The sequence below is a fragment of the Haemorhous mexicanus genome, chromosome 14 (genome assembly GCF_027477595.1).
Source record: "Haemorhous mexicanus isolate bHaeMex1 chromosome 14, bHaeMex1.pri, whole genome shotgun sequence".
Taxonomy (NCBI): domain Eukaryota; kingdom Metazoa; phylum Chordata; class Aves; order Passeriformes; family Fringillidae; genus Haemorhous; species Haemorhous mexicanus.
The window spans coordinates 15,680,784-15,701,886 of record NC_082354.1 but is presented as its reverse complement, the minus strand read 5'-3'; the positions used below and the strand labels follow the sequence as shown (position 1 = coordinate 15,701,886).

The following is a 21,103-nucleotide window of genomic DNA, read 5'->3' as shown; positions in this document are numbered from 1 at the left end:
GCAATTAATAGAATTTGTGCTTGGATTTCATGTGTAAATATTCATTTTTGTGTTTGATTCTAAGGAGTGGATTTTGCCAGGGACTCTCCGTAGCAGTTCTGTGTTTTAAAACTTCTGCTATTCTTCACAACTTCTATTATCTTTTACAAGTCCTATTCTATTTCACAACTTCTGTTGAATTTGCTTTTTTTCTTGCCTGCCACAATGATACAACAGAACCAGCAGCTGCAAGAGCACAAATTCTGCAAACTGGCCACACTTTTCTCAGCAGCTCAAAATTTCACAATGATTTGGGGACAGATAAGATGAACCTGCCATCTCCCAAGGCACCACCCTTTTGGTGAGAGCTTCCCCTGTGCCACCCACCCCGTGAAAACAGCAGGAAACTCTTTTTTTGGGGTGGGAGGCTGAGATGGGGGAATCTGGCTCTGGCCTGTGCCCAGTTTCACCAGCCATGCAGAAGGTGCTGGAATCTTTAATCAACTCAATAATTTCATCATTTCATCTTTACCTCCACCATGGCTGGTGGCTCCTCCCTGAACACCCCCAGGTCTTCACAAACAGAACAAACACAGCTTTCCCAATGAATTTCTGTTTGCTGGGAGCTGGTTCCCAGTATTTTTCCATAACCTGTTTATTTTGTGCTACACCTTTGTTTGAAGGCAGTGCCCAGCTCTCTACAGTGATTACAGTGCCCTTTACAGCTGAGAACTTTATCCTTTCTTTTTTTTTTTTTTTCCCTCAGCAACAGAAGTTAATTGAAATTCAGCACTATGTAAGAAAATTTCAGTTTTCTTCTGTCTGAAGCACTTCACTTTTGATCCATGAGAGTTTCCAGCACTTTGGCAGCCACAGCTCCTCTGGGCCCAGGGAAATGACATCATCTGAATATTTTGTATTTTTAGGATGTTTCTTAATACACTGGAAGATTTCGAGGAAACTGAGGGAAGACAATTTTCTTTGCAAATAACTTTGCAGTTTGGTGCTACAAACCAGGTCCTGATTCCTGTTCCTTGGTGCTTTTCCAGTTATCTGGTCCTGATGGTTCCATCCTGATCCCTGAGCTGATTGATGGCTTTGCTACTCACAGTCTGGGCTGCTCTTCTCATACTTCACTTTGGTTTTATGTTCTCTTGGGTTGTTTGAGAAACCAGAACAGCTCCTGTCAGATCTTCACCCAAGATGTCCTGGTTTTCCCCTCATGGAGGATCCCCTGCCTGGACATCTGACATCATTTCCCATCTTTATTTTCCTCAGGGAATGTGCATTTCTTCAGCACCTTTTGTGATTTCCCTTTGAAGTTCTCCACAATTCCTCCTCTTCCTCACCTGGCAGAGTTCAAGAAGCTCCTTTTCAAAGTCAAGCCCAGCTCAATGATTGTCTCTTCTGGCTGGAAAAGGGAGAAGGAGAAGCCAGGTAGGTATTTGCAGGTGTGAGGAGGGATTGGGTGGCACAGGACAGAGTCTGGCAGGCAGGAGTGGCCTGTCACAGCTCCCACTGCCACCAAGCCACAGCCACAGCCAGAGTTCCACTGGCAGCAGAGCAGCAGGAGGCTCCCAAAAGTGCTGAGCTGACCTCCATGTCCTTCCTGATGGGAAACCAGCAGATGCTGCCTGCTGGAGAAGCAGAAATTGGCAAAGGTCAACTGTCCCTGCTGGCTCAGGTGTGGATGTGTGACCTGGGTGTACCCTGTCCCTCTCTCAAGAACATGAGAGTTTCCTTTTTTCACCTTTTGAAAGAACTCATCAACAAAGGAAATAATCATCTCACTTGTTTTTTTGCCATTATTCTCCATTTTCAGGGCAGAAAAGGAAATTACCTTTTAACGAGAGCAAATGAGGGATAAAGCATTACTAATGGAATGTTTGTGCCTTGTGGACAGTAATTCCAGACATAAAACAGGATTTCATCAGCTCCTTCTCAAGACCTGGCAGGAAAGATTTCCTTACAGGGAGACAGGGACAAGGTTGATGGCACAATCCTTTCTGCTAAGGTGTAGAATGGATCAAGATAACAGAAAAAGTGCATAAAGAAGTGCTGGTGATTCATAGAACTGGGAGGAAGGACATGGTGCACGACATTTAATGCGAATCTCAGTGTGCTCTGCCTTCCTCCCTCATTAATTCCCATTTCCAGTGCGGAAATAATCATTGAACAGCACTTTGGGACATGCCCTTCTTCCAGGAGCGGAGGTGGAAATTCCCACTGTTGCCCTTAGCTGAAATTTCAGGAATAGCTTGAAGAAGTTTGGAAGTTCTCAGCTCTTCTAAGGAATTGTGCGGGGAGGGCTGAGCTTCCGCAGCTCTGCTCATTCCTCGGGGCTCTCATCCTGCAGAGCTCTGCCCCTGCCTGCTCCAGCCCCTCCCAGGAAATCCATGGAGCTCCTGAATTTCCCCTGTGCTGTGCCAGGGTCAGACCTTTGAGGGTTTCTCTCTGCTCCTGTTTCACCTCAGTCTCTCGCTCCTGCTCAGATCAGTCTGGTTCCAGTTAAACTCGGTGCTTTCCTTTGAGTCACAACATTCCACTGCTCAGCTCATCCCCAGGGATGAGGCTGGCAGGAATTTCCCTGCAAGCCACAGATTTCCTCCATTTTCTGCTGAACTCATCCCCCTTCCCCACCCTCACACTCTCCCCATCCAGGTTGGGCTGTCTCCGTCCCCACCACAGACCCCATAGCAGGAAGTTATTTCCATGCAGGGTTTTCCTCAGACACAAATTTTGCCACTTTTACCATGCCAGAGCTCTCCCCCATCCCACCAGGAGGGAGCCAGAGGCAGTGTGGCGCTGGGATTAATCCAGGACCTGGTGCCAGGGCCACTTCCACAAGGAGGCAGCAGCCCAGAGGGGCTCAAGCAGAAATTATGTCATCCCATGGCTCGTCCAAAGCAGATTTACCTGGAGTAGGGTTTCTCCAACTTTTACACTGTGTTGTAAAGTGAGAGCAGAGCAAACACTCATTGCAGTGGTGGGAGGTAAATGCAAAGCCATTTAGAGCCCAAAGGAACTTTTGGGGTTGGAAAAGAACAGTGAAGGAATGGCTGGAGCATGGCAGGATTGGAGCAGGTGAAGCCTGTGCTGAGCAGGGATCTCTGAGAGCTCCCTCAGAGCCCAGCTGGGAATCCCAAACCACCAGGGACAGCTCCAAAGCCATGAGCCATCTCCATCTGGATCATCACACAAAGCAAGCCTTCCTCCACAGGAGGAAAATAGTGCATGAGGAATTACTGCTCCCGGAAATCTCTCCTGTATGAACACTGGTTGTCTTCAGCTGGCGAGGGCAAAGTTGTCAGAAAGAAAAATTTATTATTTCTTTAACAAACAATTCAAGGAGCTATTTTGGGTGTTATTGTTGCATAAGATAATAAAAGAGGAAACCAATTCTGTGCTATATTCCATGCAATTCCTGTATCAGCAAATGTTTGCTTTGGACAGATGACAGGAATTAGGAAAATGTTTCTAGTGGGACCACACAGATGGATAAAAATAACTTCTATTAAAAATCACCTAATTAAAACAGTGACCCAAGTGGGCTGCTGCAAAATTTTGGGAGATCTGAGCTGCCAGCCTGGGAAAAGCCATTTGGATTGTGAAAATCCTTAATTCTCTGCAAAGGCCAACTAGGGTTTATTTTTTTTATGGCAAAGGCCAGTTAGGGTTGAGAGCTGGGAGAGCTCCCAAAGAGCTGGGACAGCTGTAGCTCCTGTGGTCCAGGGGAATGGGAGGAAATTGAGGAAAATGTTGGTTTCTGCTCAAAGAAATTCTGGTCATCAGTGCAAGTTGGTATCAGGATTTCCAGGCCTTATCACTTGGCAGGTCACAAACTCTTCAGGAGCTGATAAAAGATCTGGGGGCAGAGGGAGAACCATCTGTTAAATTGGGCATTGCCACAAATTTTAGTGTGGTTTTTTAGGGCCTCATGAGGTTTTTTCAGAAGAAACTGCCTTTCCCTGCCAGCTGAGGCTGCACAGGTGTCACCTGTGTCCCCACAGACCCAGGACAGTGCCAGTGGTCACCACCACAACCTGCACAGGGAAGGCTGAGGGATTCCCAGATTTCTGTAGCTTTTTTGGGATTTGTTCTTCCCTCTCTTTTGAAGAGAGCAGTGGGACATGGAAAATAGGACCTGTGAACCACCTGCTGCTCCTGGCAGTGGTTGTGGAGAGCCAGAAGTCCTGGAGCTGATCCATGGCAGGGATGAGCCAGGTGCTTGTCCTCACACAGCCCAATGGATTTGCTGGACCAGCTACTCCTTCCCAAACCTGTCTGGAAAACAAAAATAAAAAGCTCCCATTCCATGGAGTCCTGCTGCCCATCAGGAAAAAGAACTTTGGGAAAAATCAGAAGGAAAACAGAGCATAGAAGGAATAACGGGAATAAAGCACAACTAAATAAATAACGAGGTACGGCAAGCCTCAGCTGAACTAATGGCTTGTGGTTCCTGCAGGGAAAAGTTGGGAGCTGGGAAAACAGCTGCCTGGTGCTTTTATAATTCTGTTCCAATATTTAAAGGCAGGGATGAGAGGCTGAAATGTGATTTTTGAAGCAATAGAGAGACTTGATTGTGAATGGATTAATTATAAGATAATGCAGAAATCAGTTGTCCGCCTGGAAGCTCAACAGAAGCAGAGCTGATGTGACTCAGACAGCCTCAGATGGCCCAAAAGGGCCAATTTTGATGATGCAGGGTCTGCAGGGAGCTGGAGTCAGCCACAATTCTCTGAGATCACAGAGAGTTTGCACAGAAATCTCAGTCTGCCCAGAAGGGGCTGGGGTTGGAGTCAGTCCAAGGTAATTCCCAAGCCTGACCTTGCAAAGCCAGCAGGGTGTTGATGCACAGACAAACACAGACTAAACAGACAGAGCTGTGCTGAGGTGATTTATATCCATGGGTCCTGAGACTGTGGCAAAATGGGGACAAAATCTCTCAGAAATTATTTCAGGGAGCTCAAAGAAAGTTGGGAAAAGACCCAAATCCACCAGTGGCACTGACTGGAGTGAGCTGCACCTCTCTAACTCACAAAATGATGGCTCAGAAGCAGCACAAAAAGGGGTTTCAGGGGATTTTTGACAATAGGTGATGAACATCACACTGTACCAGGTGGTAATTACAGGAATCCTTCATCTCCTTGCTTCTCAGCACTTGGAAATCCATTTGGAAAAGGTTAAAAAGTCATTAATTCCAACAGAATCATGCCCCAGTTTTGCAAACTCTCCACTGATATCAGAGATATTTTTCATCCTCCCTATGAGAGTTTTTCTTTGCCAGCAGTATTTTTGTGTTTTGTGGGATGTCCAGATGGATGGAAACAGCCAAGTCCTCTTTGGCCTTGAAATTGCCCAAACTCAGCCTCAATATGGTCATAAATCTCAAATATAATATATTTATATATAAATATTTGAGTTATTAATATTAAATTATGCATTTAATTGCTTGTTTGAACTGGAGATCAACACTCATGAATCACTTTTGGAATGTTGATCCCAGTCCTGACTGTCCCCAGCAGGGACTGACAAGGGACAACAGCCTGGGCTGGTTTTGTCCCCAGGCTCCACTACCTCCTGGAATACCATTTGAGACATCACTGATCACAAGGCAGATGATCTTTGTGAGAAATAATTTTATTTTTTCATTTTTTAGGAAGAAAGCTTTTCCACTGGCTGCCATGACTGCTTCCCAGTCCTTTCCCAACCAAGGTAAATATTCCATTTAAAAACCTATTCCTGACATTTTATGGGCCTGGGCTGCACAGAGCAGCTGAATCATGGCAGAAAAAGAGTAAAAACCTTCTCCAGTGAGCATTAAAAGAACCTGAAAGAGCCATTCTCAGCACATGAGATAAGAGCAGGCAGTTATATAATTGAGGGATGATTCAGAGCCCAGGGGAAGCATTTTTGGGCTGATCAGGAGCTGATAGCTGCCCTGGCCTGAGAGCACCGTGTCATGAAATCCAAGTAGAAAGGATGGGAAATTTTGGAGCAAACAATGGGAGCAAAAGCAGCGCAGAGTGGTGGTGAAGGGTGGTACAGACCACACAACTGCTCACTCTGATGGAAAATGTGAATTATTTTCAGGCAGATCTACTGGTGACATTCAGGAAATGAGAGGTTGTAACGATTAAAACCAAAACTTCGATTTCATAAAGATTTCTGCTGATATCTGCAGCAATCTGCTGTAGAAGCAGAGCTGCAGGAGGGCTGGAGATGGGCACTGGTGCTGTAGGAGCATCTTTACACAAATTCTTGGTACTTGGGGTGTCCTTATCTGCCCTAAACTCTGCACAAAGGGCCTGGTTAAGTCATCACTTATCAGGGGCTTTCTCTTTGCATTTTTCCTTTCAAGTCAACAGGAAAACAACAAAAAAAAAAAGAAAAAAAGAAAAAAAAACTCTCAAGATGAGAAGCTGAGTGCTCAAAGAACAGGAAGTTTCTGACACTCTTTCCTGTGGTGTTTTTAACCAAACATTTTGCATATCTGGTGCTCCAGATCCCTCACTCTGGAGGGCTCAGTTCTTGTTGTCTCCAGTTCTCCTGCTGCAATTGTAAACCCTGCTCTTGAAGAAGGGACGGTTCCTCAGGGATTCCTCTGGGAATCCTCAAGGATTCCTCTGGGAATGAGGAACTCCTTGAAGAGGAAGCAGAGTGTTGTTGCCACTGTGTGCTCCAATTTATTCTGCTCCACAGTTGAATTTTTGGGTTGGCTTTGGCTGCCCTGACATTTCCCTTGTCTGAAAAACCTGAGTGTGTCCAACCCCAGGTTCCATCCTCCTTCTCCTCTCTCCAACAGCTTGATTAGGCTTTTCCCATGTTACTTTGGCTGGTTTTTAATTATGTCCCTCCAAGGTCTTACCTCTCCCCTTTCATGCAGAGTCCATCTGATCCCTGATTGATTCCTTTGGGAATTAAAAGCCCAGGACTGAGCTCCAAGGCTGCTCCAAGTGATCTCAGTTTGGATGTGGGGCTTTCCCTGTCAGTCAGTAACAGAATCATCCTCCTGGTGCAGATCATTTTACCACCCAAATATCCAGGAATATTATCCTAAAAAGAAGTAAAATGGCACTTGGGCACATGGTCTTGGCTTGGCAGTGCTGGGTCATTGTTGAATAAATGACCTTCAGGGTCTTTTCCATCCTAAATCACTCCATGATTCCAGTTCCCCTGGTGGTTAATGTGTAGCAGCTGAAAAATGAGGTTTCTCCTGGGAAGTTGATCTTGGCCTTGTGTTCCCCATGTTTTCCCAGGGCAAAACTGTGAATGAGAACAGAAAGCACAGGTGCAAATAAAATAAAATGGGAATAATTAAAAGGTTAATCCCATGGCAAAGTATGTTTGATCATCAAAGATTAATTATGGAGGTTTAATTGACCTGGCATTTCTTCTTAATAGCTTTTAAGGAAAATCTGACTTCCAGATGGCTGTATCTCCTCAATTAAAATGGAGCTGTTCAAATGCAAGGCAGGTTTTACATCCTGATGGATTTTTCCAGAGAAAAGCTGATGTCTGGCAGGGGCTGCAGCTTTATTCCAACACGAGATGCTGAACATGATCTCTGGGATTCTGTGGAAAATACTGAATGTCTTCTGTGTCCCAGATAATTCTCCAGCCATCCTCAAATCCTGAGTATCACTTCAATATCGCAAGACGCACTCAATAAATTCAGGCTCCAACTGATGCACTCAATAAATTCAAGCTCACCCATGACAGTTGAACTTGGGGATCTTTGAACTCTTTTCCAACCTTGGTTATCCTATGATTCATTAATTCACATGAATTTGCCCCTCTGTTTATATTTGAACAAAATTTCCAAGAGCTACGAGCCCTAAAATAATACTGATGCCAAAAATCCACTTACTTTCATGCTGTTTATCCCAATCCCTTTCCCAAAAGAGAACGCCAATTTGCACAGGCTATTTCTGGCTTTTCAGTTTACTTTCCAAAAGATTAGAGCAAAATTTATCCGTGAGGAATTTTTGCCTTTGTGCTGTTGAGTTTTCTGGGAAGTTTGTCTTCTCATCAGAAAAAGAAGTCTGGTGGATTTTGGTATGAGAAACCTCTGCTGTCAAAAAAGGATCATCAGAGAGTTAAAATGTTAGTTTTGTGGATGAGAAAGGCTCCCAGTAGCCACAGTTGCAAGGGTTAAAGTCACTGGTGGCTTGCAAGGGCCCTCACACCCAGTTCCAGCCTGAGGGTGAATAATGCACCTTTTGGTCTGCCCCATTCTGGGAAAAATATTAGGATGAAAAGATAACTTGGAGAGATTTGGATATAATACATATTTCCCACCGGTTCTACAAAACCAGGAGAATTCATAGAATTTCCCAGCTCCTCATAAATGAACCATGAAGGATGGGGAAATGTTTTCAGGATATTTTTCCTTGACAACATTTCATCTGAAAGGGACGCTGCACATTCCCTGAGTGTTTTCTCTGTGATGGGACTTGTGAAATACCAGAGGCAGAGCCCAAACCCAGCCCTATCTGCCCCATCTGCTGCAGCCCTCTTGTTCCACATACAAAACAGGAAGGGGAAGCAGCAATTGGCTCTATCAGAACAGCATCTCCAGCCAGAGTGGCTCTTTGTTCTCACAGGTTGAAATGTTGGAACTGTGAAAAAAAACCCAACCAAGGAAATGCAGCTTTTCAAGTCAGCAGTTCAAACGTTTTTGATGATGATGGCTTTAACTTTTTTCTGAGGTGGTTGATTGCCTGAGGCACTCAGGATACTTTTCCTGGCACCCAGGACTGCTGGACTTGGAGGTGTTCCGTGCTGGGTGAAGCCCATCCCATAGTGATTCTGGAAATGTACAAATTCAAGCCCTCTCTTTCATAAAACCACATGCAGAGTGTGACCAGCTGATTGCACGTGGGCCAGTTCCTGTGGGGTCCTTCACCCACCAAACCACAGCAGAAGGGTGGCTCAGGGTCCTTGTCTGGAGGTTTGGCCTCACAAATTGTCCTTTGATTGAAACATCTTTCCAGAAGTTTTCTTTGGCAGAAGAACCTGAAATGTCTGTCCTCTGTCCCAAAGGTTCCTCCAATCCCAGTGTGGGTCACTTTAGGGAGGAGTGGATGTGCAGCACCAGGAGCGGTGGCAGTTGGGACAGCCCTGTCCCTGTCCCCACCCCATGGCAGCTCCACTTCCCAGAAAATGCCACACAAACTCTCCCTGTTGGTTTTTTGAGAGGAAATCCTGTCAGCAAAACCGAAAAAATCAGTTATCCCTGGCTGATGCCTTTGGTCCTTCCTAGATTTGTCATCCATCTCCATCCCCACCTCTTTTTCTGGGGAGAGATCAGCATCATTCTCCAAATGTTTGGGATATCAAGGGCTGAATCCATACAGTGGTCCATACACTCAGTCCTGGCAGTAATTAATTTTATTCATCTCAGCAGAGCAAATGCTTTATCCCAAAAAATGCTGACTGGAGACCATGCTGAAAGTATCCAACTATCTCCCCGTCTTCCCTCAGTCTTCTTTCCTCAGCAGCCACTCAAAAAGTTGTATTTGCAGTAGGATTTGATGGGTTGAGTGACAAGGGCTGAAGTTTCCTTAACAGGAGGTTCCACAGCTCTGGTTTCCCACAAAAACCAGGGAATAGAGAGCTTTGTTTGCCTTATGGCTTGGGATGGAGCAGCTTCTCACAGCTGCCAGGGTGGGTCACTCATGAATATCAATCCCTAAAAACCAAGGGGAGATGAGGGCATGTTGGAAGTGTGGCAAAACTCAGATTCCCTCTGTTGGAGCTGGGTGCCGATAACACCAAGAGTCTGACCTCTGGATAAGCCATTTCCTTAAAAGCTGGACTTGATGATCCTTGTGGGTCCCTTACAGCTCAGAATATTCTGTGATTCTGTGAATTCCCTGTGTTGAGTCCAAGGAATAAACAGACCCAAGTTCAGGTGAGAATAAGGGATGAACCCCTGGAGAAGCACCTCCCACTGGGGGAAAGGAGCTGATACAGCAGAGGGGTTCCCCATCCTTGGCAAGCAGCAGAAATGACTTGTCCAACAAGGGGAAGCAGAGGAGGAGGGAGCTGAAGCCATCCCCCAGCAGCTGCTGACAGCACCGTTCCTCCTGTGGTTTTGTGTCACCCAAACAGCGACTCAGCCAGCCTGGGGCTGACCCCACTGGGGGATGGCCCTGACCCAGCACTTCCCAGGGCACAGCCCACTTGTTTCAGAACGACTGTGGGCTGCTGGCCTTCAGGGCAAAGAATTTATTGCACTGAAAGGCTCTTCATCTCTACTCACACTGGGGGGACCCCTCCAAACCTCCCCTTTCCCTCTGCTCTCCCACCCCTGTGCAGTGGAAGCTCATCCCTGTTCCAGGGACTCTGTTCCAGTGCACTCCCTCACCAAGATCTTTTTTTCCCCTTCTGCTTTCCTCCTGTGCTTTATTCACTTCCAGGGGGGACATTCCTGGGATGATGACTGAAGCCATGCACATTCCAGGTGTGGCTGGCTGAGCCCAGCTGATCAGGGCAGGCAGAGCGTTCCCAGGTCTCCATGCCTGATTTCAGGCATCACCAAAGTCCTGCTTTTCTGGAGAAGTCCTGCAGCTGACATTGCCCCTGGGAGTTCCCTGCCAGTGTCACACAGCCCAGCCCACTCCAAATATGTTGGGGCAAGTCTGAAGCTGGGACACCATCCTTATCCCAAGATAAGATTCCAAGAGAAGGGAATTATTTTGGGATGTCACGGGAGAGGAAAGAGAATGCAACATTGTTAAGATGTTTATTTCTTCCCCTTCTTAAACAGCCAGAGTGGAAGAAGTTGCCAATGCTAGAGGGGTTTTTCATTCTCTCTGGGAAATATTTAGGCTTTTAGGAAGTTCTCTGGAAGTGCTGCAGTAAAGAGATAAGCAGTGTGCTGGATCAGTGGCATTCAGGACACTTGAGGAAGGGCTCAAGTCTTGGAATCTGGTGCCATGGGAAACTTCCTGCAATCTGGCAGGAGTTGCAGGAATCTGGGGTCCAGGGGGAGAAGGCAATGGAGGATCAATCAGTGCTAAGTGACAACCCTAAAGCATGGTCAGGCTTTTCCCAGATTTGGATGGTCCTGTCACTGTGATATTTTATGAAAATCCCTTCATGAGTAACCACATGGTCCCAGACAGATTTCCAAAGCCTCATTTGTGTCTTTATTCCTTATACCATTTTCCTCTGGAAAGGGAATCAGAGGAGTTACAGCCTCAGCAACAAATTGCTCTTATCAGACCTGATGGGAATCGCTTTGTTGGGCTCTTCTTCACCCTCATGCCTCTGGGAATTCATCCAAGACTCCTTTTAGGAGTCCTCCCCTCCCCTTGCTCTCCTCTGGATCTCCTCACATGTTGATATATCAGGGAGGTACTGCAGTCCTTGCCCCCCAAATTCCAGTGTCATCTTTGCCACATTATGTCAGAGCTGCATTGTGAACTCCTCATGGATTCAGCTGGAAACCCTTCCCACCAAAGTTCTGGCTGCAATCCCAGCACATCTGGAGCAGCAGCAGCATCCTCCTTGATCCCACACCATCCTCAGTCTGACTTTACAACTAGAAATCTTCCTGTTCTTGAGAGTGAAAGGCAGAAAGGAAAAAGGAACAGAAAAAAAATAAGGAAAAGAAAAAGAAAAGGAGAAGGAATAACTGAGTGGTTAAAAGCAGAAGGAATGGCCAGAAATGGCAGCAAAAAAGCAGAAGAATGGCTGAATAACAGCAGAATGTGCACCACAATTAAAACAAACTCCAGAGGCAGCTCCCAGCACAGGAGATTGCAGGCAGTGCAAGGACTTTCCAGTCTTGGAGGATCTTGGACCTCCATCCTTGAAAGTTTTCAAAATCAGGTGGGACAAAGCCCTGAGTAGCCTGGCCTGAACCAACTGGAATTGCACTGGAGATCTCCTGAGGTCCCCTCCAGCCTGAATTATCCCATGATCCTGCCATTTGACTGTTCCAAATATGCTACCAAGCAGCTCTTGGGAGCTGGACAGGCTTCCTGGGCACGGGTGGCTGAGGAAGGGTGGGAAGCTCTTGGGAAGGGCACAGGGAAAAGCTGCATTTCCTTCTCACACACCTTCACTGTTCATGGAGAGTGAGGTCAAAGAGAAACTGCCACGTCCACAGCACCGTGGCTTTGGAAACTCCAAAAGCAGCCATGAAAATGGAGCTGGGGCAGGAGAAATGGCTGGGAATTCTCCCAGGTAGTCACACAACAGCAGCACAGTGGGAGAGCTGTGCTGGTGGGGCTTCACAGCTTCACAGAAATGTGGGGCCACTGCTGCCAGCCCCTGGAACAGAGCTGGACAGGCTGAGCCGGGGGACATCAGCACAAGGTGGGAACCAGGGATGCCCATGAGGACAGGGAGATGTCCATGAGGACAGTGATGCAGTGGTGAGTTCAGCAGGGCTGGCTTTAATCACGGAATGGTTTGGGTGGGAAGGGACCTTAAAGCCCATCCAGTCCCACCCCTGCCGTGGGCAGGGACACCTTACACTGAAGCAGGTTGCTCCAAGCCCTGTCCAACCCAGCCCTGGACACTTCCAGATGCTGCAGTGCTGCTTGGAGCTGTTCCCACCACGGATAAAGGTTTCTTCCCCCAAAGGATTCCCCACTGCCTTGGAGAAGCCAAGAGCTGCTGGGTCCCACTACCCAGCCCCCTGTGACCATCCACATTTCAGTCAAACTTGGGATGGGAGAATAGAAGAATTCCTTAACTCCTTAGCAAAAGGAGTTAAGGAATTCTTGGGAACAGCAACTATACATCCTCAAAAGAAAGCCAATATAATAAATTGAAAATTCAGAGTGGGACAGCCCACACTTAAAATATTCAAAACTGAGAAAAGTTTGTTTGGTTTTGTTTGGGGGTTATCTTTTATTTTTTATTTGGGTTTTTTTTTTTTTTTCCTCGACAAAGCCACAGTTGTTTAAAAACAGATATATAAATATAGAACATTTTGAGATGCTGGAAGAACGGAGATCCGTGAGAATCCGTGAGAATTCTGTTTTCCCTCTGATGACACCAACATCAAAAAGTCTCCTAAAAGCCATTTCTAAACAAGGTTGCTAACACTGATGTCAGAGGGGAGCTCCCTGCCAGTTACAAGCAGGAGTAAAACACTCGCAGAACAAACAGCGAGGGGACCCGGCAGTTCCCACCAGACCGGAGAGCGTGGGCACGGCTGGAAGCTTCCAAGCGCTATTTCCTCGGAAGGTGGGAAAACCCTGGAAAAGCTGAAAGTTTCGGGGTCCCCATGGGACCGGGGCGGGGCCGGGGGCGGGATCGGGGGCGCGCCCCGCTTTAAGGGCGGCGGGAGCGCGCCTGGGACGGATCCGCGCCCGCTCCGACCCCGCAGCGCTCCGGTAAGGGCTGCACTGGGGCTGCACTGGGCTGGGGGGTCTCGGGTGAGAGGTCCCGGGGTGAGGGGTGGGGGCTTTGCCTCGGTGCCCCCCGCTTGTGCCGTGTCCCGCTTTGAGCCGCTGGATCCCCCCCGGAGCGCAGCCGCGCCGCTAATGAGCTGCGACGTTAATTAGCGGCCGCGATGATCGCTCCGTTCCTGTCCTGTGTCCCCGCTCCGTCCCCTCGCAGAGGGGATCTGGGGCTTGTGAGGGCAGTTTGGTGTTTTGGGGCATTCCCATCCCTCCCCAAACGGGCAATGCCGAGCCCGGAGCGTTCCTCGGGATGGGGATGCTTCGTGTTTGTGCTTGGAACGAGCGACAGCAGCGGCTTTTTGCTTTTGGGGTGTGTAATTAAATTGAGTGTAATCTACTGGGGGCCGGAGATGCTCCGAGAGCTGGAGCCCCTCTGCTCTGGAGCCAGGCTGGGAGAGCTGGGGGTGCTCACCTGGAGAAGAGAAGGATCCAAGAAAACCTTGGAGCCCCTTCCAGAGTCTAAAGGAGCTCCAGGAGAGCTAGAGAGGGACTGGGGACAAAGGACGGAGGGACAAGACACGGGGAACGGCTTCTCACTACCAGGGGTAGATGGGATTGGGAAGAAATTCTTTCCTGTGAGAGGCTGACACAGGGTGCCCAGAGAATGGAGGCGTCCGAGAGACCTGGGATAGTGGAAGGTGTCCCTACCCATGGCAGGGGTGGAATGGGATGAGCCTTAATGCCCTTTCCAACACAAATCAGTCTGTGATTCTATGACAAGCTATAAATTTATCTGTGCTGCATCAGACTGGGAGAATAGCAGTAGTTCAGGGGTTTGCTCCCTTTGGGAGCCGTTTCTCATCCACTGTGGCTCCCTTTCACCCAGTGAGCTTAATTCACCAGCACACAAATAAATGGTTCAGTGAACCATGGCTGTACAAATAAAAAAGTGGCAGAAGCGATGTTTGTCTTCGATTCATGATGCAAATATAAAGCCTCAGCTGGGAAATGCTCTTTTGTGGGATTTTTGTTGATTTTTACATATGCATTTCTGGATGTGATGTTCTCCCACGCTTAAGCAGTTGGATTGCAAACCTCAGTTTCCTTTTGGTTGCAAAACTCAAATTATGTTTAGAAATACAATAGAAAACAAGTCTTGCTTATCTTTTGGACAAATACCTCGCGTAGTTGTTTAAATTTTGGGCTGGAGTTAAGGACGTAATGTGATAAAAGCATCAAAGATCCTTGACACTGGACTGGTGGCTTTGTTCAGGATTTCTAATGAACATCACTCTGTCTACCTTGGGTGGTGACAGTCCCCTCACTGACACCTGCTCAGCTTTCGCCCGTTTGTGCACTGCAGATAGTCAAAGGACTCTTTTAAAAGAGTACAAACACCAAAATAGCTGAAATTTAACTGACACCGGGAAGCCTTGAGCATTCCAGAGCAATTCTGAATTCTGACTTCAGTAAGTCTGGGGGGCAGACAGAGAATCTGATAGTGCCAAGTTATTTGTATGGGTGAAAATATATTTATCAGCAATTTAGAACATATTCATGGTACAGTTGTGGGCTCTCATGGCTGATTTTGACCCAGCTTCTGCTTTTGTTGTTGTTGTTGTTGTGGTGTCCTGTTATTTCAGCTGGCTCTTCAGTATTCTCAGCTGGAGCTCTGGTCTCGAAGCTTTTCATGGTCTCAGGCTGCAAGGGAGGTTCTGCACTTGAACCATTAGAAACTGAAAATCAATCAAAAAATAAAAAAGAGGAGAATCAGGGCTGAACAATTATTAGGGTCCAGGACCACTCCTCCTATTTTAAATCCCATAGTGCTGTTGTCACCTTCGTTATCCTTCTCTGCTGTTTTGCTGAGTATCTGCCTCAGTGCGTGAGGAGTTAAGAGATTTTTTGGTAATTTAATGTCCTGATGTCATGGCCTCGAGTTGTACCAGGGGAGGTTGAGATTGGACCTTAGGAAAAATTCCTTTACCAAAAGGCTCATCAAACCCTGGGCAAGTGAAGGCTGCCCAGGGAGGTGTTGGAGCCATCATATGTTCCAAAAGGTATGGATGTGGCACTAGAGGACATGGATTAGTGGTAATCATGGTGGTGATGCTTGATGCTTGGACTTGATGGTCTCAAGGGTCTTTTCCAGCCTTAAGGATTCCATGGTCCCGTGATGTGATTCCATGACTCTGCCACATTTTGTCACTCATAACCGGTTGTTGGTACCTGGTGAAGAAAGGTGGCTGTAGCAGGGATGGGTCAGATCCACACCCCTTCTCAGCTCTCTCCTGAAACAGATTTTTCCTCTTATTTCATCATGGATATTTATTTTCCTGTCCTGCTTTACCTCACCTGCATTTCCCCCACCCAGGCCTGACACCATCGCCAGGGAGTTGGCGCCTCACCCAGGGCACCATGACAGCGCTGTCCCTCAACCTGTCATGCCACCACCACTCCATCGACGACTTCCGCAACAGCGTCTACTCCACGCTCTACTCCATGATCAGCATCGTGGGCTTCGTGGGCAACGGCGTGGTGCTGTACGTGCTGATCCGCACGTACCGGCAGAAAACGGCCTTCCAGATCTACATGCTCAACCTGGCCCTGTCCGACTTCCTGTGCGTGCTCACGCTGCCCCTGCGCGTCATCTACTACGTGCACAAGGGCCACTGGTTCTTCAGCGACTTCCTGTGCCGCCTCTCGTCCTACGCTCTCTACGTCAACCTCTACTGCAGCATCTTCTTCATGACGGCCATGAGCTTCTTCCGCTGCATCGCCATCGTCTTCCCGGTCCGCAACATCAGCCTGGTGTCGGAGAGGAAGGCGAAGTTTCTGTGCGTTGGCATCTGGGTGTTCGTCACGCTGACGAGCGCGCCCTTCCTGCGGAACGGCACGTACCAGCACGGCAACAAGACCAAGTGCTTCGAACCGCCGGAAAACTCCCAGAAGACAAACATGGTGGTGATCCTGGATTTCATCGCCCTCTTCGTGGGCTTCATCTTCCCCTTCGTCATCATCACCATCTGCTACACCATGATCATCCGCACCCTGCTGCGGAACTCGCTGCGGAAGAACGAGGCCAACCGCCGCAAGGCCGTGTGGATGATCGTCATTGTCACCACCACCTTCCTGGTGAGCTTCACGCCGTACCACGTCCTGCGCACGGTGCACCTGCACACGCTGCGCCTGCGGGGCTCCGCCTGCGCGGACACCGTGTTCCTGCAGAAAGCTGTCATCGTCACCCTGCCCCTGGCAGCCGCCAACTGCTGCTTTGACCCCCTCCTCTACTTCTTCTCCGGAGGAAACTTCCGGCAGAGACTCACCACGCTGAGGAAGGCGTCCTCCTCCAGCTTGTCGCAAGCCTTCAGGAAAAAGATCTCTGTCAAGGATAAGGAGGAGGAACCCTTTGGAGAAAACCAGAGGGAGAATGGAAAGGCAGCTGTGGCTCCTTCGTAAGGAGGTTAAACTTTCCCCTTAGAGCTCTGGTGGGGGATGGAGATCTCAGAACCCTTCCAGAAGATGGGATAGAGGCTTTCGAGCCTTTGTTGCAGTTAAGTAACTGTGGACAGTCCCTGGTTTGTGGTACTTGGTGGCAGAGCCACTGCTGGGGCTGGGCAGCCCCTGGCACCCCCAGAGCCAAGTGGGACAGAGCAGCCACCACCAGCAAGCTGTGGAGCTGCTGCTGAACTGCCAACCCGCTTCCAAGGCTGTATTTGGGCATTTGCTTCGTTTCACAACTTTCCAAGAGCGTTAATTCCCAGAGCCAGCGGGAAATGTACACAAAGCTTGCGGCGCATGGGGAGCTCCTGATGAACAGCGAGGGCAGAGTTTTCACTGGAACTTCAAGCAGCTGCCAAGTTATTTACACAGCAAGGCCAGGATAATTCCTGCCCTGCTCCCAGCTGCCTCTGGATTTTGGTTTTTATGATTATTATGTGTGTTTTAAGCTCCCAGGGCTGTGCCTGGGCTGCAAATCGGGACAGGCCCCTCTTGCACCCACACTGAGCAGCTCAAGAGGCTTTGGTGGGCAGCAGATTTGCCAGTATTTTCCCAGTTTCTAGAAAAATCCATGGGATCAGTTGTAGAATTGCAGTGTCCTACTGTGCAGGATAACTTAGGAAAAAGGATAAGAGGGACTTGTCTGAAATGATGACTGCAGGATTCAGAATATCACTCCAGTTTTTGGGGAAGTTTTAGGTTAAAGTGGAGCTCTGAATGCTTGGAGTCAGATATGCCTTTCTCAACTATTGGCCAAGGGTGTTAAATTAATAATAAATATTTAAAAAATGCTCTCCAGGATGTTTGATTCTGTTCCAGAGTGTTCACCTCACCCACACCTGGCAGCAAAGAGGCAACACGAGGCCCTTGGAAAGGCTTTCAGGAAGAGCTGGAGCTCTTCTTTCAGGAAGAGCTTCAAAATCTGAGTCTGGATGAGATGTGATGCTGAAAAAACATTGGGCTGTTTTTCTTCTGTAAAGAAAAACTTTAAACTCTTGGATGTAGGGAAACATTCCTGTACTTTTCCAGGGCATCTGCAGGAAGGTAGCTCCCACTCTGCTGGAGCAGAGCCTGGCCGGAAATGTGCGACACATCCCGACAGAAAGAAATTCTTGTAGGATTAAACCTCACTGTTCATTTATCAGCTCCTTCTCCAGCTGAAAGTGTGTTTGGATATGGTATTTATGAAATTACTCGATGTTATCTTGAATAAAGAAAACAGTTTTAGTAGTAAAGAATAACAGTGAGCAAAAGGAGTTTGGCTTGGAGAGGCATCTGCTGGAGAAATTATCTGTACAGATAATTGGAGTGTGAATTCTCTCTTGGCACTACAGCCATTGCTCAGCAAAAAGCACTTAAAAAACCAATTCACCTGCAGGACAAATGATGGATGTGAATTTCCAAGGACATCTGAAACTCCTTTGTTAAATTTGAAGGATAAAGCAGTAGAGGGCTGAAAGCTGCTGCTGCAGAGTAGAGTTAGAGACCCCATAAATCCCCAGGAGGGCAGAGCCAAGAGTTCAAAGCCAGAACTACAAATTGTTCAGGTTAAAAATGTGAATGAATTGGTTAAAACTCATTTTCAAGGTTCAGCACTGAGTATTCCACTTGTGTCTCCAGGCTTTAAAGGTATTGTAAAACTGTAAAAAATCCTCATGGATTTTTATCTGGAACATGCAGGAATAACATGCCCATCCCCAAAGTTTAAAATATTGTACAGTAAAGCTAAGTGTGTGTATATATATGTATATATTGCAAAGCATTTTTCTTGTACCAGATGTATTTTTTAACCTTTTGCCTTTTTTATTTGAATGAGACAATGTTAATGGCAAATGAAATGGCAGCTTTTTTTTTATTTTCTTTTTTTGTGCAATAGGAATGCATGTTTTAAAAAACTTTACTGAAAACCAAACAAAAACATTGCAAGTGAAATTTTAATTACTGTTTTCTGTGGCTCATTTGAAAGTCTCTGTTACAGATTCTTCTTCTCTACAATAAAACTTTATTTGCGCACAGCACCAGAGTGTAATATTTGCTTAATAATAATAATTTATAATTGTGTAATAAACACATAGAGCAGCACGGATGTTGCTGAGATGTTGGGGGAGTACTTTTGCTCCAGCCAAACTGGATTTTGCTGTAGCTCAACTTCCCTGGAGCTGTTGTTTGGGGACCTGCTGGAGCCAAAACACTTCTGATGGTCTTGGTAGACCTTGCAGTGGTGGAGCAGCCCAACAAAAAGCAGCTGGAATCTGGATGAATTGGGATTGACAGACAGAAAATGCTTGGAAGACAGCTGGAGGGGCAGGTATGCTCTTGGGGAAGGGGATTTTTGTCTGTTCTGTGTGGTCACACATCACAAACACACAGAAAAGTGTGCTGGGAATGTTCTCTCCTTGGAGTTCCCCAGAGCAGGTGCAGGGTCTGCAGGGGGCTGTTTGGTTACAAAGCTCCAGCCCAGAGGGGTGAGGTGGGCTTTGCCACCAGCTCCGGGTGACAATGTCCCCACGTGTGCCTTTGCCCTGGGGACACAGCAAAGTGCCACCCTGGCAGCAAATCCCGGGCAGGTTTTGGTCAGGAATTGGAGCCTGCAGAGAAAGCTGCACAGAGAAACAGGGATTGTTACCGGGATGGGGCAGGTTAGGAGATGTGCTGGTTTTGGGGCTGTACAACGTGACAGGAGCTGGGAGCTGGGGACCAAGTGTCACCCTGGTGAGGTGACGGAGACGCAGAGAAAACGAAAGTGAGCGGGTTGGGTTTTTGCTTGAAACGGGGCTGTTTTCTGCGGCAGTTTCTGGTCCGATGGTGTCCCCTAGTGCTGAGCCCTTCCCGCAGCCTGTGCCTGCCGAGGTTTCCTCTTTTCATGTAGTCCAGCCCCAGTTTCTCTCCTGTCATTGTCCTGTTCCCTCCGGTGCTGACCCCTTCGTTCCTCCCCTCCCACCCCTGCCCGTGTTTTATTTCACAATCTTTGGGGCTTCCCTCTCTGCCTTCCTTCTGGTTTTTGCTATTTTTCAGGATGGATGCTCCAGCTGGGAAGGACCCAGCCACAGAAGGACTCAGTACCCTCCTCCTGCCTTGGGCTCCAACTACACCCTCAACTTTGCCTAAAAGCCACTGATTTTCCATAGGATGACTGTTCCAGTATGGATCTGCAGAGCTTCCACGGGGAGCTGGTGGTGAGTACAGCCCTTGGGCGTCGCCTCCTCGTGCCAGTTTGGCCTGGGTGTGTCTGGGAGGGTTATTTCTGACCAAACCAGTACAGCTGTGGGTGAAAAGCTCTGCAAGAAACTGGTTATCCATGTGGGAATGGAATGGTCCTGCCTGTCTCCCACCAAAGGAAAGGGAGCTGCCACACAGGCACAGCTGGGGACTTCAGAAACTGCACATGAGACATGCTCACCCTAATTCCATAAACTGCTTTCCCATAAAACTCCTGCAGCATGTGAGAAGCCAGCAGCCCTTCAGTTTAATGAGCAATAAAGTCCAAGCACTGGCAATAAAGAGAGATTTCCTCTCATTCCTGCTCTGAGCATGGTGCCTCCTGCCCCTCCCCATCCCTGAGCATGAATTTTGGGGCTGGAGGGGCTCAATCCATTCCCACTGCCTGGATTCCCCAGGGATCTTTGCAGTGAGAAGCTCTGGGTCCCTTAAGCCGGAGTTAAATCTCAAGCTGAACCTTAAATTAGCATTTTTACCCAATTTCCACTGTGGTCTGACATTAGGAGAGGGACTTCTCCCACATGGCAGGAGGGAGAACACCAGGCTCTTCATCCTTCTCCCACACAGGGTAATTCACCTGATTACCAGGGAAAAAAACTAAGGAGCAAAAATGAAGGAAAGCCCATCAGATTTTGAAATACCATCAGCACCCAAATCTCTTAGAAACATTCCTGAAAGCAATAAAATGCCTTTGAAACATTCCTGAAACAAACCTGAGGGATGAAAAGCCCAGCCTGATGCTTGGGGTTACAAATCCCTCTTGGGATCAGCAAGGTTGGGAACTCAACCCTGCTTCTCCCAAACTCTTAATTCCAGCCCTGCGAGGGGCTGCACGTACAAACAACTCTGTGGAATATTTGCAGGTTTCACTGGAGGGGGAAATGTGCCCGTTTTGTTCTTGTCAGTGTGGTTTCTTATGCTTCAGAGGAAAGCAGCTGCCCTGGGAGCAAAGCAAGGGCCCTTTGTTAGGTCAATAAATACATTCCTGGTGGATCTTCACCAGGTTGGGAGGGATAGAAGGAATGAGGCAGCAAAAC

At 47.8% G+C, this 21,103-nt stretch overlaps 1 protein-coding gene across 3 annotated transcripts in view; it reads left to right on the top strand.

The window, feature by feature from the left end:
* CYSLTR1 (cysteinyl leukotriene receptor 1) overlaps positions 1 to 18,865 on the top strand; it is a 76,292-nt gene extending 57,427 nt beyond the window's left edge. Inside the window, exons 2-4 of one of the 3 annotated variants that reach the window (XR_009488250.1) lie at positions 1,258 to 1,416; positions 5,639 to 5,694; positions 7,384 to 7,706. Coding sequence is in view for 2 of the 3 variants with exons in the window: in XM_059859138.1 (XP_059715121.1) it covers positions 5,664 to 5,694; positions 15,721 to 16,805 (1,116 nt within the window). In the remaining variant the exon portion in view is untranslated. Of the gene's footprint in view, positions 1 to 1,257; positions 1,417 to 5,638; positions 5,695 to 7,383; positions 7,707 to 13,190; positions 13,338 to 15,720 lie in introns of those variants that run through there. The other 2 variants (XM_059859138.1, XM_059859139.1) reach the window with 2 other exon arrangements.
* Positions 18,866 to 21,103: the final 2,238 nt, after the last annotated feature.